Genomic DNA, 20,063 nt, shown 5'->3' with positions numbered 1-20,063 from the left:
AAGCCTCTGCAGGCAAGTCCTCTGCTACCATCTGGAAGCATCTACTGACTTTTCTGCTACCTGAACCCAAAGCACTTAATGTAACAATTTAGATAAGGTAATACAAACACACCAATCAGTTAAAAACAAAAACAACTCACTAAATTCTTCCCAAAGAAAACATCACCAGAAAATAACAAAAATATCTTCTAGTCCTCTTACTAACATGGACTTCATTTCCTAATGGCAGTAAAAACAGGGATCAGTCAAAAAAAAAAAAACACCAAACCAAACCTGGTGGGACAGCCCCATGTTTTTCAGAGCAGAAGTGCTCCATAGGATTTTCTTGGCTTTAATTTTTATGACAGCAGTTCACCAGGCCTTTCTTCCACATGGCTCAGACAACACCTCTCTAAAGGAAATGTTTATTCTGTACCTTCAATAAGTCATCCAAACCAGACTGTGAAAATGCTTAGGGGCGTGTGTGCGCGCGCGTGGGTGGCTGCGGTGGAGGGGGAGGGGTGCGGACAGGAAGCAGCAACAACAAAAAAATTAGGACAGTCGAAGTATTCACTACACTCCGTATTTTAAAAGGCAGGGAAAAATATATATACAACTCGAGGGTTTTTTGTTTTTTAATACATCAAGAATATATCACATCCTTTTTTCCTCAATGGGGGACACGACCAAGTGTCCCTCTCACCTTCTTTCCATAACACTTTGGCTTTATGAGATATAAGAACAGCAAACCCAAGAAACATTCACCTTCATATTTAAAAAAAAAAAATTTATTTGTGATCTGTACATGTGATAAAGTGGGGCGTCACTGAAGATCTTTAAAGGCAAAACAAGGCAAAAATCCAAAGTAAAAATGTATAAATACAATATATATTTTCTTACAAAAACGGGAGATTTACAAAATATACATACTGCAGTTGTCTCTATTTTACAATTTTCACATGCACTTAAGCATAACAACACAAAAGATGCCAAAAACCTGTGTAGTGGGAGTTTTCAAAATCCGGCTGATGAGACAGTTTTGGAGGTTTAAGAAACACAACGTCAATTTTAACCTTTGTATCAAAAGCAGCTCTACTTGACTGAACATTATATATATAAAGTAACTTGTCATCCTGACAGTACCACCTCTATGGTTGATATTTTAAAACTGTTCAGAGAAACATGATAGTGTGGCCTCCATTGCGATTGGAGGGCAGCAACAAAGGTGGAGTAAAGGTTAGTTCCCATGACTCTCTGCTCAGCTTTAGACCATGATGCAAAAGAGTAAGTTCAATTACAGAAAAAATATATATATGTATAAGATTTAAGATGAATGAATTTAAGTCATCCAGCACATTTCAAAGAACTCTAGAATTACTTTGAAGTTTACCCTCCTTTAATGACTTTCCTTAAAAATGGGGCCCATGGTTCCAACTTTCCTCTTCATTCACCGTCACCATCTCTGCAGATCACCTCCCCACCCAACCACAAAGCGTACACATGATGTTTTACAAACAGATGTGTGGAACTAAGAAAACAGGACGAAATGCTGCTTTACTTTTTTTTTTCCTTTATTATAAGGCTGAAGACATTATGCTTTTCTTTTATCTTGAAGGATTCAAATTGGAGGAAAGAAAAAAGAGAAAACCTAAATACAGGCTTATAGAAATTTTTTTAAAAATGAAGGGAGAAATTTCCTTGACCATTTTAACCAATCGTGTGTTCTGAATTAAATTTATTTAAAACAAAACCCAATAACAAGATCTCTTGCATTTTCTTTAGCCAAGTCAGAACCTCTGACTTAGTGGGGGGTATGAAAGCACACTACCCTTCACTTTTCCTTAAAAAGGAATGTTTATCTCAACCAAATTAACATCCAAAGGGAAACCTCAGATTTGTGCTACTTTGCCCGTAAAAGTTGCTGTCTTCACAGTTATGCCTTTCCACAGCGGGACACTTTTGTTTCCTCTTTTGTCTCTTACAACAAAGAAAGGGGGAAAAATGCATTCCTGTTTTGAAAAGCAACAAGTCATCACTTCTCTTCAGGGTATTAAACCAAATAAAACACCCTTCTTTCTTCCTGCCTTCCCCAGAAAATTAAAAAGTAGCAGAAATACCTGCTTTTCTCCTCCATCTCATCTCAAAATATTATCACTTCTTTCACATCCCCACGTTACGATTCTAGGAGACAGGCCTCCCAGGACTTCTAAATGCTGATTTTACAAGACTTGAAAGGGCTGGGGAAGGAAAAACAGTTGGGAGGGGGCCCAGCGGAGAGACTGTAATGTCTGACCCTGGAAATTAACCCATCTGGGCTCCAGTTTGGCCCCAGTGAAAAGAGATTATGGTTTGACCACGGCTTGACAAGGACACCGCAGGGAGTCCTCCGTCTTCCCAACAAAGAGACCGCCGCAGACAGAGCTGTACCTTTCACCCGGGCCTCACAGGCGTGAGGACAGGCCACTTTCCATGCAGCGGAGGAACCGCTCATGGGCCCAAGGCCGCCCCTAAGCGGGGAAGACCTCGCAGCAGTCTCTGCAGCTCTCAGCTTTCTCGATAGGCCCAAAGCTGCCCGTACCTTACATGAGTAACATCGTCATATCGTCGCATCAGGATCCTGCAAGTCTTTATGCCAGAAGTCTTTTCACCTAACCCGCCTTCGCACCCAGGCCTCCTTTTCAAACCCACCCCGCCGCCTTCGCACCCAGGCCTCCTTTCCAAACCCACCCCGCGCCCCAAATCTGCAACTGACTTTTCTCTTCCAGGTCACTGCTCAGCGGCAGGGGAGGAGGTTACAGACACAAACCCCCTACCCAGCAGTTCTGTCCCTACCGCGCCTCTTCCCCTGCTCGGGGGGTGAGGGGAGGGGTGGGGGAAGGGCCAGGGCTCATACCGCAGTCTCCCCCTTGCTGCTGTGGCTGAGTCTGTGGTAGAAGCGGCGCCACGACTGCAGGGTCTTGCCCGACCAGATCCAGAAGCCTGTAGTGATGCCCACGATCATGGTCATCAGGTACTTGATCATGAAGACGGTGAAGTCAGGGCTCATGGGCGGGAAGTGGCCGGGCGGGCAGGGCACGGCGTAGCTCTTGCAGGTCTGCAGGAGCCAGGTGCGCTCCCAGTGCTCGCGAAAGGCCTGCTCGTAAAAGTAGCAGGCCAGCACGATGGTGGCAGGCACCGTGTAGAGCACGCTAAAGACGCCGATGCGCACCATGAGCTTCTCCAGCTTCTCGGTCTTGGTGCCGTCGTGCTTCATGATGGTGCGGATGCGGAACAGAGACACGAAGCCGGCCAGCAGGAAGGACGTGCCGATGAAGAGGTAGACAAACAGGGGCGCCAGCACGAAGCCCCGCAGCGCGTCCACGCTCGACAGGCCAACGTAGCACACCCCGCTGAGCAGGTCCCCATCCACCTGGCCCATGGCCAGGATGGTGATGGTCTTGACGGCGGGCACGGCCCATGCGGCCAGGTGGAAGTACTGCGAGTTGGCCTCAATGGCCTCGTGGCCCCACTTCATGCCGGCCGCCAGGAACCAGGTAAGGGACAGGATGACCCACCAGATGGAGCTGGCCATGCCGAAAAAGTAGAGCACCATGAAAAGGATGGTGCAGCCCTCCTTCTTGGTGCCCTGCGCCACCGTGCGGTAGCCGTCGTCCGAGAAGCGCTCCACGCACACGGCGCGGTCCTCCAGCAGGAAGCCGGCCACGTGTGCCAAGGCCACCATGAAGTAGCAGCCCGACAGGAAGATGATGGGCCGCTCAGGATAGCTGAAGCGCCGCATGTCCACCAGGTAGGTAAGCACCGTGAAGAGCGTCGAAGCGCAGCACAGCACCGACCACACGCCCACCCAGAGGCGGGCGAAACGCCTCTCCTCCTCCTTAAAGTACATGAGGCCGTTGGCGCGGCCCGGCTCGCACGGGGCGCCACAGTCGCGCTCGCCCAAGAAGCGGTAGCCCAGGTAGGGAGGCACTTTGAGCTGGCGAGGGCACGAGAAGGGGAAGGTGGAGCGGCCCCTACCGTCTGCGGCCCCCGGGGGCAGCGCGGTGAAAGGCAAGTCAGGCAGGTAGGGCGCGGTGGGGTAGGCCGTGGGGCCGGGGCCCCCGGAGCCGTCCGACGTGTTCTGGCCCACGCAGATCTCGCCCGCGCCGTGCACCGGGAAGTTCTCGCAGCGCAGCCGCTCCGGCCACTGGAAGCCGAATTTGTTCATGAGCGCCTCGCAACCCTGGCGGGCGCGCTCACACAGAGAACGGCACGGCGGGATGGCCTGCTCGAGGACAGTGCACACGGGCGCGTACATGGAGCACAGGAAGAAGCGCAGCTCGGGCGAGCACTGCACCTTCACTAGCGGGTAGAATTGGTGCACCTCGAGGCCCGCGTCCTCTTGGTTCGTGTGGCCCAGCAGGTTGGGTAGGATGGTCTGGTTGTAGGCGATGTCCGTGCACAGCGGGATGGAGATGGGCTGGCAGAAGCCATGGTCTGGCACCGAGATGCCCTTCTCGCCGTGGTACGGCTGCGCCCCGGCGCCCGCGGGCAGCGCGCCCAGCAGCGCCAGCACCAGGGCGCGTAGGCCCAGGGGCGAGCGCGACGCGGCCGCGCCGGGGCCCCGCATCGCCGGCCGCGGATGCAGCTGCGCTCTCAGTGGGAGAAACGCGACGAGGCGGCCGGGAGAGTCTTGGATCCGAGGAGGCGACGCCGAGCCCGGCGCATGAGAATCCTCCCGGCGCCGGGGCCGGGCCGTAGGCGGCGCGGAGACAAGGGCGCTGCCGCCGGGGTGCCCGCGCCGCGGGGGCGAGGCCGCCGGCCGCGGGGGAGTCGCAGCCGTCTCCGCCCAGCACTCGCCCGGCCGCCCGGGCCCCAAACTCGTCCGCCTGGGCCGAGGGCGCCGAGAGGGGCTGCCTTCCCCTCCCCGCCGAGACGCAACGGTGCGGCTTTCTGTGTGGCGAGGAGCAACAAGCGTCTCCGGTTACCCCTCAAAGTTTGCCCAAGTCTCTCGCCCCCAGCGCACAGACGCGCGCGCTCCCCACACCACGTCCGTCCCCGCCAGGCGAAAGCCCGGCGCCGCCGCCTGCTCCGGGGGGCCGCCGCCTCGGCGCTGCTGCTCCGCCTCCTCGCCTCGAGGCTCCGCTCGCCGCCGCCCCCTCTTTCGCCTCCTTCTCCACTCTGCTCGGTCTTCAGCCCCAAGTTTCAGCCGTAAACGGCCGATTCTCGCTCGATCGGCGCCTCGGAGCCACGCGCTCAGCAACTTCTTCTTGGAAATCCTGATACACTGCGTCCGAAGCCGCGAGACCCCCGCGCCCGCGGCCTGGCCCGGCCTCTTCAGCCCCGCGCAGCCCTGGTCCGGCCGCCGCCGCCAGCCGCCCGCCGCCCGCCGCCCGCCGGGGGGAGCGCCGAGTAACGCCTCAGAGCCGCGCAACTCGGCTGAAGAAGCGCCGGCAGCTCGCAGGCTCTCGGGCCGCCCCGCCCCGCCCCGCCCCGCCCCTCCCCCTCCCCCTCCCCTCCCCCCATTCACAAACCGCTCCGGGGGCGGGCCCTCGAGTCCCCGGGCGGCCCAATGGCAGCCTTTGTTTTCTCTGCAGCCGCCTTCGGATTGGGTGGAATTCGGAAGGGGCGGGAGAGAGAACGTGGGAGGCGGTGTCTGCAGCGCTTTGGGCGGATTCCTGAGGGAAGGAGCGGGGGCTGGGAGGAAAAAGTTAGGAAAAACTTTTACCCTGAATTCACTCTGGAGGGAAAAAAACGCACCAGGAAGGGAATTTACTTGAAAGATTTGTTCCTCTTCCGGGTACACTAAAATACGCGTTCCTGAGCCGAAGGGCGCCTCCGCGAAGGGCCTCTGAGGGGAGAAGCAGAGAATAGCGCAGCGCCTCAGAGAGAGACGCGACTCGGAGTCACGTTTGCCGCCCGGCGGAAACATGCTGGCTTTGGCTGGGGGGCTGGCTGGCTGGCCGATGTCTTAGATGTGGGGTTTGGTACCGGGCGAGAAGTGGTGCGCCTTGCGGAGCGCTCTTCTCTCCTAGATCTTCTCAAGCAGATCACGTGAGGCCACAATCTCCGCTCACCCCCGGAATCCACCGGTTGTAAAAAAGAAGGGCCGCCTCCGCGCAGAAATCGGATTCGGGCCGAGGGGCCGACATAGGCGCGAGGAAGTGCAGACCCTTCGGCTAGGACAGGGCCCGGGGGTCCCCGGCCCCCCGCCACCCCGCAGGTCCGGACGGCCCAGGGCTGGGTTGCTGCTGTGGCTCTAGTGAGGTTATGAGAAAACTAAGACAGTGTGTGAGGGAAATGATTGTAAAAGTAACCTGAGACAGAGTGCCGAGGCGCATTGTACGATTTAAAGCGCGTCTTCGACTGCCCTGTTCTCCTTAGATCTGCAGCGTCTGGCCATTTGGGATCCCATCTTCGTTGCAAGAGCAATTATTTGACCCTCCACTTGGAATCTTGTGTAGGAAAGTTGTAATGCATATTAGAAGCAGGATCATCTGCATCTGCTAATTCAGGAGTTTTTAAAACACAGAGAGGGGTTATCCTCGTTCTCGGGTAACTCTCTGATTTGGCAAGCGTTCCTTTGTTCTTGGTCAAATCTTTGCCCGGCTCCAGGCGCTGGGCGCTCGCGCGCTCTCGGGCTATCCGTGGCGAGGTCGGTCGGAAGTCATCGGGGCCTTCTCTCGTCTCTGCGTAGCGAGGAATATCATGAATTCCCATGCAGGAAAGCGACATGTTGAGAAAGGAAGGAGGAGTCAGTCCCTCTCTTACACACACCGCGATCCTGGGCTTTAAAAACAAAACGTTACGCCTGACTGGCCTTCAGCCAGTCTCAATTCCCGGCGCTGGAGCTCTGAGGTTGAGTGTGTGCAGAAGTTGCTGCCTCTGCTGCCCCTGGTGCGCTTCTCCAGCAAGAAAAAACATTGACAGTTGAGCTCCTTTCCATGGGAGATTTCGGCCTCATCTGTTTTTCTTTCATTTATTTTGTTACTGCACTTTACAGGGAATCTTCACTTCAGCGTTCCATTTCGTTTCCCACTCCCTTTCCAGTTTCTGCGTCTGGAACCCGAATGTAGGGCGGGGGGTAAGGTGTCAGACTGCTCACGTACGCCTTCCGGCCCTCAATGGGAGTCCTCATCTTCTCTTTTCTTCAAAGCTTCAGTTTTTCCCCCCTCACACCCGGGATGCTAATTTTTTTCCCCTCTATTGGGGTATCTGTCTCAAGGCAATATGAAGGATTAATGATATTTAATTTAAGCATGTTTCATTCCTCCTCTGTATTTTTTAAGGGCTCTTTATTTTCTTTCTAAATTGTTATTCCCATTACCTAACCTCAGGGAACATTGATATTGCAGTGAAATTATGTAACTTGTTTAAGACAATGCTGCTGCTTTGCTTTGTCATTAAAAGTGTGTGATGGGGGCTGGAGAGGATGGGGCTTTGGAAATCCTTTTCTCTATAAGCTTCAGGATATGCTCCTTTTCGAAATCAAATTTTCATGCTTATTCATCAGGCCACTGATCTAAGTCACCTTTGCTTATTGAGGGAGAAATAGAACCACTGTTATCAAAATGAAAACAGACAGGATAAAAATACTGTCTCAAGCGCAACTAAAACCAGTTTAGTTGATAAGCTTCTACTCATATAGTGGCAGACAGCTCCCTGATGTCGATAATATTTAGAAAGAAAAAAGAGACCCGTTTAAAAAAGAAAATATACAGGGGGTGAATAAAATATTTTTAGAACAATCTACATATAAGGATGTCGAAAACCCGTTCCAAATGGAAAGTGCCACAGATGTGAGTCCTCTTGCTCTGTCCCAGCAGTGAAGTGTAAAAAGCAGGGAAGCAAAGGCAATTTTTTTTTTTAGCATGGTTTTAAAAAAAATCCAAAATTATTATGAAAAACATAAATTTACTGTTTGTGAAAAATGAGAATCTGCCGTTGGTGAGAGGGAAGCAGTAGCTAGCTTTCCATGCCTTACCTGATATACAATGCTAATAAAAGGGAGTAGGTAGATCAGACAAAATCAGTATACAAAGTAGGGGGCTAAATAACCTGTTTTAGGCTAAATGTAGTAACATTGACTTACATTCTGCCCAGGACCAATTTAATTTTCTTTTCCAAGCAACACCTTCCACATCCAACTGCCAGAACCACTAACTGGTATCTTCTTTGGAGAGCAAAGGGTGGAAAATTTTGTAACTGTCTGCTGCAAAACTTCCAATTGTCCCTGCCCTTTAAAACAACAAAGGGCTTTATTTCTTCACTCCATAGTCATATAGTCCCAGAGAAAAGTGATGCTAGTCATTGGCTCCAGTTTTTTAAATGCTACTTATTTTGGCCAAGACCCAGGTTTATCTAGTTGAATTACATTCTAATGTCAGGCCAGATTTGAAAATGGCCACGTTTGTGGTGCCACAATCCTGTGGTTGTAGAGAAACTCCAGCTGCAAGAATTACTCATGCAAGACCAGAAAGGGCAGCTTTCAGCACATACTTCCCTTTCTGGCCTCTCTTTTACCAGACAATTTATGACATTATAACACTGAGGACTTGGACATTCCAGTTGCCAGTTTACCATTGGGTTTTGTTCGTTTTAGTTTGGGTGTCAGATCATTCAAAAAATGGGAACATTCTTATCCCTAAAACAGACTTTCAAGTGTTATGAAAGTTAGAGGTGTCTAGATTGAATAGACCATGCTGAAAGCATGTTAGGTGTGATAGGTTCCATCCTACAGAGATGATTTATATAGCAGATTTAGTCACGAAATCTATTTGAACAACATTTCCTTTGTTGGTTGAGGGTTGTGTTAGTTATCTATTGCCATGTAACAAATTATCTCCAATATAGCAACTTAAAACAATAAACATTTAATGTCTCAGTTTCTGTATGTCAGGAATCTGGATGCACTTAGCTGTGTCTCTAGCTTAGAGTCTCTCACAAGACTGCAGTCAAGGTGTTGGTCCGGCTGCAGTTATCTCAAGGCTTGACTGAAGGAGGATCCATTTCCAAACTCACTCATGTGGCTGTTGGCAAGCCTCGGGTTCTCACTAGCTGTTAGCCAGAGACATCAGTTCCTTGCCACTTGGTCCTCTCTTAAGGCTACTGGCAACATGGCACCTTGCTTCTGCCTGAACAAGGGCTACCAGAGGTAGAAAGAGAGAGAGAGAAAAATGGAAGTCATAGTCTTTTCATAACTTAGTCTTGGAAGTGACATCCTGTCACTCTTGCCATATTCTATTCATTAGAAGCAAACAACCAGGCGTACTCCCAAGGAGTAGCAGGGATTATACTAAGGTATGAAAATCCATGAAGGGTTAGGATCACTGGGAGCCATTTTAGAGGCTGCCTAAGACAAGGCTTGTTCATTCATTGTTTCTCAGGCAGGAGAGAAACAGCCTCTGCCCTTAGGGAGTCCAGAGAAAAGGTCACAAATGAGAATACAGTGTTGATTGATTATGATGCCACTTGCATCTGTTAGAGTCAGAAGAGAAACCCTAACACTGGCCAACTGTTTTTCAAACACATGCCATTGGACACGAGGGAAAAGAATGTGGAGGAAGTGGATTAACAAAAGACCATCACCAATCTTGGAGAAAAAACTCCAAGAGGGTGGGCCATTCTGGGGAGTCAAATCTCCACTCAAAAGACAGGACATTTGGTCCACAAGTCTGAAGGAAGAGATTTTGGGTATTTGGGTTATGAGGTAAAAGCACTGTTGGTAATTGCCACCCATGTCTTCAATTCCAGTCTATACAGTACGAATGTTTAAGAAGGGTTGCAGAGGTGGTTAGTACAGACCTGTTTAGTTCTGCCTTTCTCCATAGGTTTCCTGTGATGCCTCAGGCAAGTCCCTTAACCTCCCTAGCTCCCCCAGGGTGTTGTGAGGATTAGAGAGATAATATTTACAAAATGCTTTGCTATCCATTGGCAAAAAAAAAAAAAAAAAAAAATCATGAGGGCAGTCTCCTGCTTTGGTTATATGGATGGAAATCACAGGGATAAAACAAAAGGTCATGTTAGAGGCATGTTTCATGGCTCTGGCTCTTTGCTGAGGTTATGACTTTTTTTATAGTGGTGTGCTGGTAAATGTTTAACAACCAGCTCTCCAGGAAAAAAAAAAAAGGCCCTGGTCTGTACATTTGCTTATTTCCATAGCATAAATACTTCCACCATGGCTGATTTCAAGTCAGTGTGATGTCATTGAACTTGGAATTTTGAAAAGATGCTCACAATCATCTGTCACAAGCCTTAAGAGTTGGTCCTAGCACACCATTGGATTTACAGAACTTGTTCTACTCAGATTATTTTGAGCATCCAAAATAGTTGTATTTTTATCAGTAATAAAAAAAAGAATGAACTGTTCATATATATAAGAACATGGATGAATCTCAAAATCATTATGCTGAGCCAAAGAACAAACATAAAAAGCACATACTGTGTAATTCCACTTACACGAAGTTCACGAATGTGCAAAACTAATGGATGATGGCAGAAATCGGAACAGTTGCTGCCTCTTGGAAATACTGACTGAAAAGGGGTACAAAGGAACTATTTGGGGTGCTGGGAAATTTTTATATTTCAGTTAGGATGTTGGTTACCCAGATGTGTACAGTTGCCAAAACTCTTTACTATATGTAAACCATACCTTGTTAAAATTAGTTAATTAAAAAAAATATTCTAAGTAAAATATAATTCTCTAAAAAAGTTGTATTTTTAATATAGTTACTACCATTTATGAAGTGCCTAGTGCTTTAGGTACAATCTCTCTAACTTCATAACAATCCTGTGAGATCCAAGGTATAACCTTTTTATAGTAGCAAAGCCTGGCTAAAACCCAGATCTTTGTAACTTTTTTTTCCACTTCACACTGCATTGCTGCTTGATCTCTTCAGGGTAATTATCACTGATTTTTGCTTTTTTATATGTCTGATCAAAAGCCATTCTGAAATTTAGAGAACCCCAGGATTTTTAGACTTGGAGTTTAAAATCCAGATTTGTGATTCCCCTCTGGTCATTAGACCCATACAAGTTTCAAACCCACTTGAAAATGTCAATTAATTTTCTCAAGGGACAACTTATCGTTATTGCCAAAACTATATCAATGGGGATCTAGATTTGGGGATGTGGGTACTCTGCTCCTGCCCACTAGAGCAGCGAGAATTTTGGTGGTGTATTAGGCCCTCTGTATAAGAGAATCTTGGTAGGCCATGACAGTTAGTGGAGAGCTAGGAGGAGAAACTGCAGGAATAAGAGACTCACGATAATCATGAAAGACCAAAGAACTTTCTAGAAGAGTGAAGGTAGGACCTAGAGCAATGGGTCCCAAACCTGGCTGGTCATCAGAATCACCAGGAACATTAAAAAAAAAAAAAAAAAATTTGGCCCTACCTCATACCTGCTGAATCAGAATCTCTGGCAATGGATTTGGCTATTTAATTTTTCAAAGCTCAGAAGGATACAACTATTGGTCTGTATGCATTTGGAGTAAAAGAAAGAAACCAAAGAAGAAACTAGTCCACAGGATTAGTAGTCTACCTCATCCACCCTGAGACTAGAAGAGCTGGATGATGCCCAGCTACCACTACTGACTGTTCTGATCAGGGACACAATAGATGGATCCTGGTAGAATGACAGCAAAATGTGGAACAAAACTCAAATTCTTAAAAAGTCTGGCTTACTGGACCAGTTTAGACTGGAGCACTCCCCAAGACTACTTCCCTGAGATACTCTTTAAGCCTTGAACCAAAACTATTCCATGAGGCCATTTTTTAGCTAAAAACAGATCAGCTCATAAAATAAACAGTATCATCCATGAGCACTGTGCTTCTTTAAAAGGTCATCTGTATGATACCAAATAGTTAACATTTACTCAAGAGCAAAGATAAGAAGGCAAAGGGGTAGGGAAACTAGACTACCGAAAACTGAACCACCAGAATGGAAATAATGAGAAAATTGACACACTGTAAAAAATGTAACCAATGTCATTGAACAAATTGTCCAGAAATTATTAAACAGGAACCTAATTTGCAAGTAAACCTTCATGGAAAACTCAATGAAGTATTTTAATTATATTAAACACACACACACACACACAAACAGCTCACTGAGTAATTCTTTTTTATTAGTCAGGTTTGAGAACCACTGACTGAAACTTGTATTCCAAAGCAGTATTCTGTCCTTGATGCTTTATAGAATGTTTTTTAGTCTTGCATAAAGTCCTCACTCCACTTGATTAAGTTTTGGATCTAAGGATGGAAATAGTGAGAACCATAAAGGAAGGGAGAATAATGAGTGTGAGGTGTGTGTGTGGTGTGTGTGTGTATGTGTGTGTGAGAGAGACAGAGAGAAAGAGAGACAGAGAGGAGAGAAGTGGTTGGATAAATGCCTGGTTGCATGGTGTGGTGTTGGATTGGGGCTGGGTCCTTATTTATAAGTCTCAACAAGTTCAAAGTGGCTATTCTGAAATGTAGCAGCTGCTACTCCCACAGTTTACAATGTTTCCTCAGGCTGACATCGCCATCCTGGTGCCCTGTAGCAGGTGAATCCTGACTTCTGATGGTTGAGCCAGGAAGAGGCAAGCACCTGACCCAGCCCTGAGGGTGTCTGGAGTAAGACCTCCGGTTGACCAGCATACCCCTGGGTATAGCGTGGCCACCCAGTCAGATGCTTTCACTTGGGAAGTCTGGGCATGAAGTAAACTGAATAGACCCCGGGGTGGGCAGAAGCTGAGAAACATTCGGTGAGAAGGGAATGAACAGAAGAAACCAGGAAGCGGCAGAAGCTTTGAGGAAGCAAGAGCCGAGTGGCAGTGAGGCAGATAGAGGGAGCATTTAGGTGGTGGCAACAGGAGCAGGAGAAGCAGAGACAAGTTGTTTTTGTTAGCTGCTGTCGAGTCAGCTCTGCTCACGGTGACCCCATGTGTGCAGGGTCAAACTGTGCTACATGGGAGTTTCAAGCTGTGACTTTTGGAAGGAGATCACCAGGACTTTCTTCTGAAGTTCCTCTGGGTGAGTTTGAACTGGCAACCTTTTGGCTAGTAGTTGTGTGGCTAACTATTTGCACCACCCAGGGACTCCAAAGACTGAGTAGTGGGGTCCTTTTGTAATGCAACACTATTGGAGGAAGGAAGGAAGGGAAGGAGGGAGGGGGAGGGAGGGAGGAAAGAATTAAAAAAGGAAGGAGGAAAGGCATTAAGGAAGGAAGGAAGGAGATACTGTTTCAAAAGGAAAAGACAGAAAGTCCAGGTCACAAGAACTACTTTCTCACTTCCTTCCTTGGGAATCTGACCACCCCCATTAATGAAGCTGTCTGACTGCCTGTCTGTTCTTGGGTCACGAGAACTATTTCCTGGCTTGCTTCCTTCCTTGGGAATCTGACCACCCCCATTAATGAAGCTGTCTGACTGCCTGTCTGTTCTTATCAACTAGAGAGAACCTCACTAACCACATGCCAGGGCCTGGAAAAGGGTGAAAACCTGGGTACCTTTTAACTTCCTCCTGTAAGGGGACCCACAGCTGCAGAAGGCTGACCTCAGAGGCTCAGCACCAGCCTGGGAGAGGCATCCAGTCCAAGTCATCCTTGACTAACAAAGCTCAGCCTTGCAGCGGCTGCGTCACCTTGTTCAATGACCTGGATAAAAGATTTGAGAATACACTTCCTAGGACTGCAAGTGACATTGAGTTGACTGTGATTACACAAGTGTTGCAAGATAGAAATTATCTTTAAAGTCTCAGGAGACCTCTTTCTTTTGGGTTATTATGAGCAATAAGTGGGCAAAAGCACAGAAAGTCCTTAGCATGGTGTGGAGGCTGCTAGCTGCCCCCCAGTATCTGTTCTCCCCTTCTTCAATAGTAATAGAACCCTCAGTCTTTAGCTGAGCATATAACCACCTGGAATAAAGACCCCATTTCCCAGCTTCCTTTTGGGCCATCCAAGTTCTGACCAATGGGATATCGGCAATAGTGTTGTGTGTTGTAAAGGGAAGAGGTGTGTCCTCCTTCCCTCCTCCGGATGGCTGGAGCTCCAGAGGCTATTGTGGACCATGAGGTGACCTTGGGAAAAGAACAAATGATAAAAGGAGCCTGAGTTCCTAACACCCAGGAGCACCATGCTAGCCTGGGATCAACTCCTTTGGGACTTCTCGAATGTAAGAGCAAAATAAATTACTGTCTCATTTAAGCCAACATTAATTTATGTTTTCCTATGCCTCACAGCCAAGCGTAATCCCGATTTATCTCCTGGTGCCTGGCATGTAACAGGCACTCATCAGATATCAGTTTTCTTTACCATCTGTCTTTGAAGGCTCTGTAGCTCTTTTGCTATTACTGTATTCTCTCTTGTATTTTAGTTATTTTGGTGTTTCTCCTTCCCGCACCTATTTATTTGAAGGTCCTTGAGAGTAGGAACTATGTCTTATTTTTCTCCTTTGCCTTTCACAAGGTTGTTGTTGTCAGCTGCCATTGATTCTGACTCATGATGACTCCATGTGTGCAGAGTAGAACTGTTCCATGGGGTTTTCAAGGCTATGACCTTTTTGTAGGCAGATTGTCAGGCCTGTCTTCCAAGGTGCCTTTGGGTACATTTAAAAAGCATTTGTTGAATCAAATTGTGCAAATTCATCAGTCAGCTGAAGTTCAGTGAAAATAAAAACTATAAATTGCAGAGATGCAGAATGGTGAAAGATTAACCAGGGAATAAAAGGCTGGGGTCATGGTAACTCACAGCTAAACATGTGTCAACAATGCACTGCTATTTTCTTCAAAATAATTTTTTTGTTCTGGTGGTAAAATACACAGCATAAATTTTATACACAGCATAAAATTGATCATTTTAACCGTTTTTAAGTGGCGTTTGGTAGTGTCCAATCACAATGTTGCAAAACCATCACTACTATTTCTAGAACTTTTTGATCCTCTCAAACAGAAACTTTGTACCCGTTAAACAACAACTCTCAAAACAACAATAACTCCCCATTCTCTTCTCTCTCCAGTCCCTGGTAACCATTACTCTACTTTCTGTCTCTCTGATTTGCCAGTCCTAGATACCATGTATAAATGAAAGCATACAATATTTTTTACTTCGTGGCTTATTTCATTTAGCTTAATGTTTTCAAGGTTCATCCATGTTGCAGCATGCTTCAGAACTTCATTTCTCTTTATGGGTGAATAATATTCCATTGTGTACAAACTCAAACCAAACCCACTGCAGTCAAATTGATTCTGACTCGTAGTGACCCTGTAGAACAGAGTAGAACTGCCCCACCTTGCCCTACTTCCAAACCTCAGTAAGAGACCAAAAGATCGACAATTACTCAAAAGCAAAGAAGAAAAGATAGGGGGTAGGGAAATTGGAGCACGGGAAAAGGAATAAACTGAATTTTGAAATTGTGAAGTGTTGTGATACGATACATTGTTATAAATGTAACTAATGTCACTGAACAATTTGTGTGGAAATTGTCAAGTGGGAACCTAACTGCTGTGTAAACTTTCACCAAAAACTCAATAAAATATTATTAAAAAAAAAAAAGAGTAGAACTGCCCCATAGGGTCTCCAAGGCTATCATCTACTGTGGAGCAGCTAGTGGGTTCAAACCACAGACCTTTCAGTTAGAAACCAAGTGCTCGACCACTGCGCCATCAGGACTCCCTCCGTTGTGCGTATACACCACATTTTGCTTATCCATTCATCTGTTGATAGACACATAAGTTGTTTTCACATTTGGGCTGTTGTTTTTTACGCTGAACACAGACTTGAGGTGCAAGAACTATAAATTACGTGGCACGAAGGAATGAGTATAAAGAGTAACAGAAGGGAGTTTAAGTGATTCTCAAAGAGGAGGTAGTGGTGGGGGCTTAATAAAAAAAAAAAGCCTACTTCCTGGGAGCCACCCCCGAAGTATCTATTTAAATGCTCCCCAAGCAAGTCTAATGCATAGCCAGGATCCAAAATAGCTGATAAGAAAACAAGGTGAAAGTTTTTGTTTCACTGGGAAAAATACATGATGTCATTTAACTGCCTTCCCAAGTGTATGAAATTTTGTTTTGCGATGGATGTGGTACGTTTCTCCCTCTAGAGGATCATACAGAGAAAAAGGCTTCAGTTACAGCCAGGAAACTTAGAAGAGTTTGTGGGTGTTCATCCAGCCACACACCCTGTGGCCTCGAGTCAGACCGTTAACCTCTCTGGGCCTCAGTGTCTTCATCTGTTAAGACAAGGAAGCTGGACCTTGTGATCTGGCCCAGTTCTGATAGCCTATGGCTCTATCTGGGGGTTCCTCATTCAACCAGGGCTTCTTCATGTTTTATGTGCACGTCACCCACAAAGCCGAGCTGGTCAGTCCCCAGGTCCTGAGTCCTGGCTTCCCAGCTGCCCCATTGAGGCTCTGGGGCTCGCAGTCTGTGCCCAACATGTGCTGATAAGGCCAGGGTACATGTTACCCTGAGTGTTCCCTTAAGGGCCACTTGTCCACCCCCTTTCTCCCAGAGCCTCTAACCAGTTTGTACCCCTATTGAGAATCTGCCTTTCCACCCCAGCTATACTGAATCAGAATCTATAATTTAGCAAGATTCCCAGGTGATTCTTATGTCTGATAAATTTTGAGAACCACTGCTCTTGTGGTGGTTCTCAGAACAGGTCCCTAACCAGCATACCTGGGAACTTGTTAGAAATGCAAATTCTCAGTGGGGGGGGGGTGGGGGGGTGGTAGTGGTGGTGGTGGCGGGGGAGGGGGGTGGGGAGGTTCGAACCGGAATGAACCTGTTTTGAAGCCCTGCTTTCTTCCCTTTCACATTTCCATTTAGTCCCCTTCCTCCTCACCCCTCCCCTGCGCCCTCCCTATTATTATAAATGGTACTTTAGGCTCTAGAGTAAAAAAAAAAAAAGAGTAGGGCTCTTCAATTAAGGTGTAGACAAAGTGGTTTGACTCCACTTGATTAAAAACTCTGTGAATGGGAGAGAGCACAAACCTCAAAACATTTGCCTTTCAAAGCCAGGAGAGCAGGGAGAGAGAAACTGTTACGTGATCTCGAATTTGCCAGATGTCAGCTTAAAGGGGTCTAAAGAATTCCTAAGCCTTTGTTTACCAAATCCTCCCTCCCCTGGGTCAGAACTCAGGGAAGCCGGGGCCTGTGGTTACCTTGCCAAGAGGCCACCGAAAGGCCAAAATGGAAGGGAAGGGGTCGGGATAGGGGTGGGAGGGAGGCATTTGAGTTTTGTTTTCTCCTCTTAATTATCTGGGGCTGTGCTGCCCTTTGACAAATCCGTTCTCTTTGCATTGGGAAATTAACCCTTAATCTCCACAAATGAGGGCAATCAACCGATTTACTAAATAAACACAGATCATTGCAGACGGACTGCCCCTCTTTGTGATTTAATTTGAGAAAGATTTCACATGAGGGAGGAGCCTGGTCGGCTTAACCTGGTGGGGGGGGTCTCCAAAGGGAGGTGGTGGATTGAAGAGGTAGTTAAGAGAGGGCTCGGTGAGCCTGGTTGAGGCTGGAGAGGGATTTGAGATTTCCTTTTAGTAAGTCCAATTCCCTCCCTGGCTAGGGTCTTAACCATCTGAATTGATTTGGGAGTGGGACTTTCCGTTGTATGGTGTTAATTTTGGCTTTGAAAGTGTGAAGCTGGTAAAAGCAACTTTTATTAGACTACTGGCTATCAGAAGCCTCTGGGAGGGAAACAGAGAAGCCCTTTATTTCTTTGGTAACTCTCTCATTAATATTAACGTTAAGAATCTCTCCTTGCCTTTAATTCCTGCCTCAATCACCAGTTATTTTGTTTATAAGTTGTCACGGAAATTTATTTAAATCGCTGGGCAGTTACATCGCAGTGGAGTACAGTGCCAGGCCTATAGCATAGCGGGTGCTCGACAAATGATTGGTTGAGGGTGCTCAACAAATGATTGGTTGAGTGAGTAAATGGATGAGGTACATGTTAAGTTAAAAAGAATGTAATAAAATCACATGGACTTCATTTATTTTAAAATGGGTAGTGCAAATTAACACACTTGGCTGCTAACCAAAAGGCTGCTTACTGGTTTGAGTCCACCCAGAGGTGCCTTGGAAGAGTGGCCTGGTGATATCTACTTCAGAAAAATCAGTCATTCAAAGTCCTACAGAGCACAGTTCTACTCTGACATACATGGGGTCACTATCGACTCCAGAGCAACTTTCTTTTTTATTTTTAATGCACTAAAGAGCATATTGGGCCTAGTGGCGAAATGGTTCAGAGCAATGGCTGCTGACCAAAAGGTTGGCAGTTTGAATCCACCAGCTACTCTTTGGAAACCCTATGGGGAAGTTCTACTCTGTACTGTAGGGTCTCTATGACCTTATACTCTTGATTATCAAATGAATTTGGTTTTCTGAGATGACGTGGAGTTGGTCTCAAAGTTACAATGGGAGTTTGGCATTGAGCAAGGAGTCAGCCTATCCTGTGATTTTTAAAAAAGGAGGGGCTGAGTTAGAGAGTGTTTTGGGCATTTATTTTTCAGAAGGAACTTAAGTGCTCAGTAATTCTTTCCCTTTATTTTACAGGTGAGAAAACTGAAGCCCAAGATGGTGGAGTGAACTGTCCAAGGGCTCACAGTAAGAACTGGAACTAGAATCCACATTTTTGGGTTCCTGGGCCTGTGCTTTATCCAAGGGCCTTGCAGATAACTGCCCAACTTTATTCCCTCTGCTTCCTGCTCACCTCAAACAGCAAATAACTTAAGTCTGAGCTCCAAAGTGAAAGATCAGAGTGATTGGCTCAGTGGGGGTCTTGGGTTGGCTTAAGCCCGGCCCGGGAGATACCCGAAAAGCTGGGTGAGTGTGGCTTCTCTGGCTTGCCCTCCATTGGCTGAGCTGAACCCTCACAGCTGTGCCTTGTCAGGAAGGGACTGTCAGGGTACAGCCCAACCCCGGAGGCAGGGGAGGGACTTGGGGCTATTCCCTGCTGGCTGTTTTGAGCTGGAGAATGGGCTGTTGGCCCATTTTGTGTGACCTCCAGCAGACTTGTAAAGAACTGCTACCAAAAAGGAGGGGTTTTGAAAACAGCCTAGGAAGCGGGAGAGGAAACATTTAGAGGAGAGGTAAACAAAAGAAGCGACAGACTTCTCACTCTAGCAAAAGGGGCTTTGGTTTACCTGTGAAATTCTACTCCTCCTCTTCCGCTAACCTCAAATTTATAAAGCTAGTCCATGACACTAAGAGGTTATCAGTTATTTTTTAAACTCAAGTTCTGAGGACCATGTTGGTCTTGCTGTGTCTTAGCACCCAGGGTTGGTGGCATCCTGACTTAAATTCCAGCTGAACAAGTTAAGGGTAGGCTGGCTGGCTGACTCCAGTGTCTGATAGTAGTTGTATCATTACTATTTTTATTAACAGCTAACACTTATCAAGTGCTTATCAAGGATCCCTGATGGTGCAGTGGTTAGGCGTTCAGCTGCTAACCTAAAGTTTGGCAGTTTGAACCCACTAGCCGCTCCTTGGGAGAAAAAAACCTGACAATCTGCTCCCATAAAGATTACAGCCTAGGAAACTCTATGAGGCATTTCTACTCTGTCCTCTACGGTCTCCAGGAGTCAGAATTGGCTCTACGGCATGCAACAACTATCATGCCAGGCATCGTGCTGAGCCCTTGATCCATACTATCTCCTTAAATCTTCATCCTTGCAACGGTCCTTTGAGGTGGCTACTATTTATTCGACCCATTTTAAAACCTGAGTTATACAGAAGTCCGAGGTCATGTGGGTAGTAAGTAAAAGAACTGGGCTTTGAACCCTGTTTCCACTTTGATGAAAACAACTTGTATGAAGAAAAGAGGGGAAGAAGTTCAGCCTACTCCTAACAGCACGAGTCATCTAAGCACTTAAGCGTCTGGCCTGGAGAAGGTCTCCAGAGAGCAAACAGACTGGATGAGCTTGTGTTTTCCATGGAGCCTCTGTGAAGATGCATTTCTATGCCCCGCCCCCCCAGCCAGCTGTCCAAGAGGCTGTCACTAGACCTGGATGCACATGACAGGCTGGATCACTGTAGGTCATATAGGATGCTGGGCCTCCCCTAGTGACCATCTCACATTTCTCTGCCGGAAGGAGTGAGAAAATAGTTTTTCTGTTAACT

The 20,063-nt window shown here is 47.0% G+C and overlaps 1 protein-coding gene and 1 long non-coding RNA gene across 2 annotated transcripts in view; one reads left to right on the top strand and one right to left on the bottom strand.

Annotated features, from left to right (window-relative positions):
• Window positions 1-643: 643 nt before the first annotated feature.
• On the bottom strand, window positions 644-4,979 carry FZD7 (frizzled class receptor 7). The gene has a single exon (XM_049887865.1). It carries the CDS (start codon window positions 4,583-4,585, stop codon window positions 2,867-2,869), a length of 1,719 nt encoding a protein of 572 aa, XP_049743822.1. The 5' UTR covers window positions 4,586-4,979; the 3' UTR covers window positions 644-2,866.
• A 7,900-nt stretch (window positions 4,980-12,879) lies between these two features.
• Window positions 12,880-20,063, top strand: part of LOC126078450 (uncharacterized) — a 38,030-nt gene continuing 30,846 nt past the window's right edge. The window contains exons 1-2 of the long non-coding RNA XR_007518041.1: window positions 12,880-12,968; window positions 18,498-18,548. This is a non-coding gene — a long non-coding RNA (uncharacterized LOC126078450). The remainder of the gene's footprint in view (window positions 12,969-18,497; window positions 18,549-20,063) is intronic.

This window comes from Elephas maximus, chromosome 6 (assembly GCF_024166365.1).
Source record: "Elephas maximus indicus isolate mEleMax1 chromosome 6, mEleMax1 primary haplotype, whole genome shotgun sequence".
NCBI classification, from domain to species: Eukaryota; Metazoa; Chordata; class Mammalia; order Proboscidea; family Elephantidae; genus Elephas; species Elephas maximus.
The sequence above is the reverse complement of the archived record's forward strand: the minus strand, read 5'-3'. Positions and strand labels throughout refer to the sequence as shown.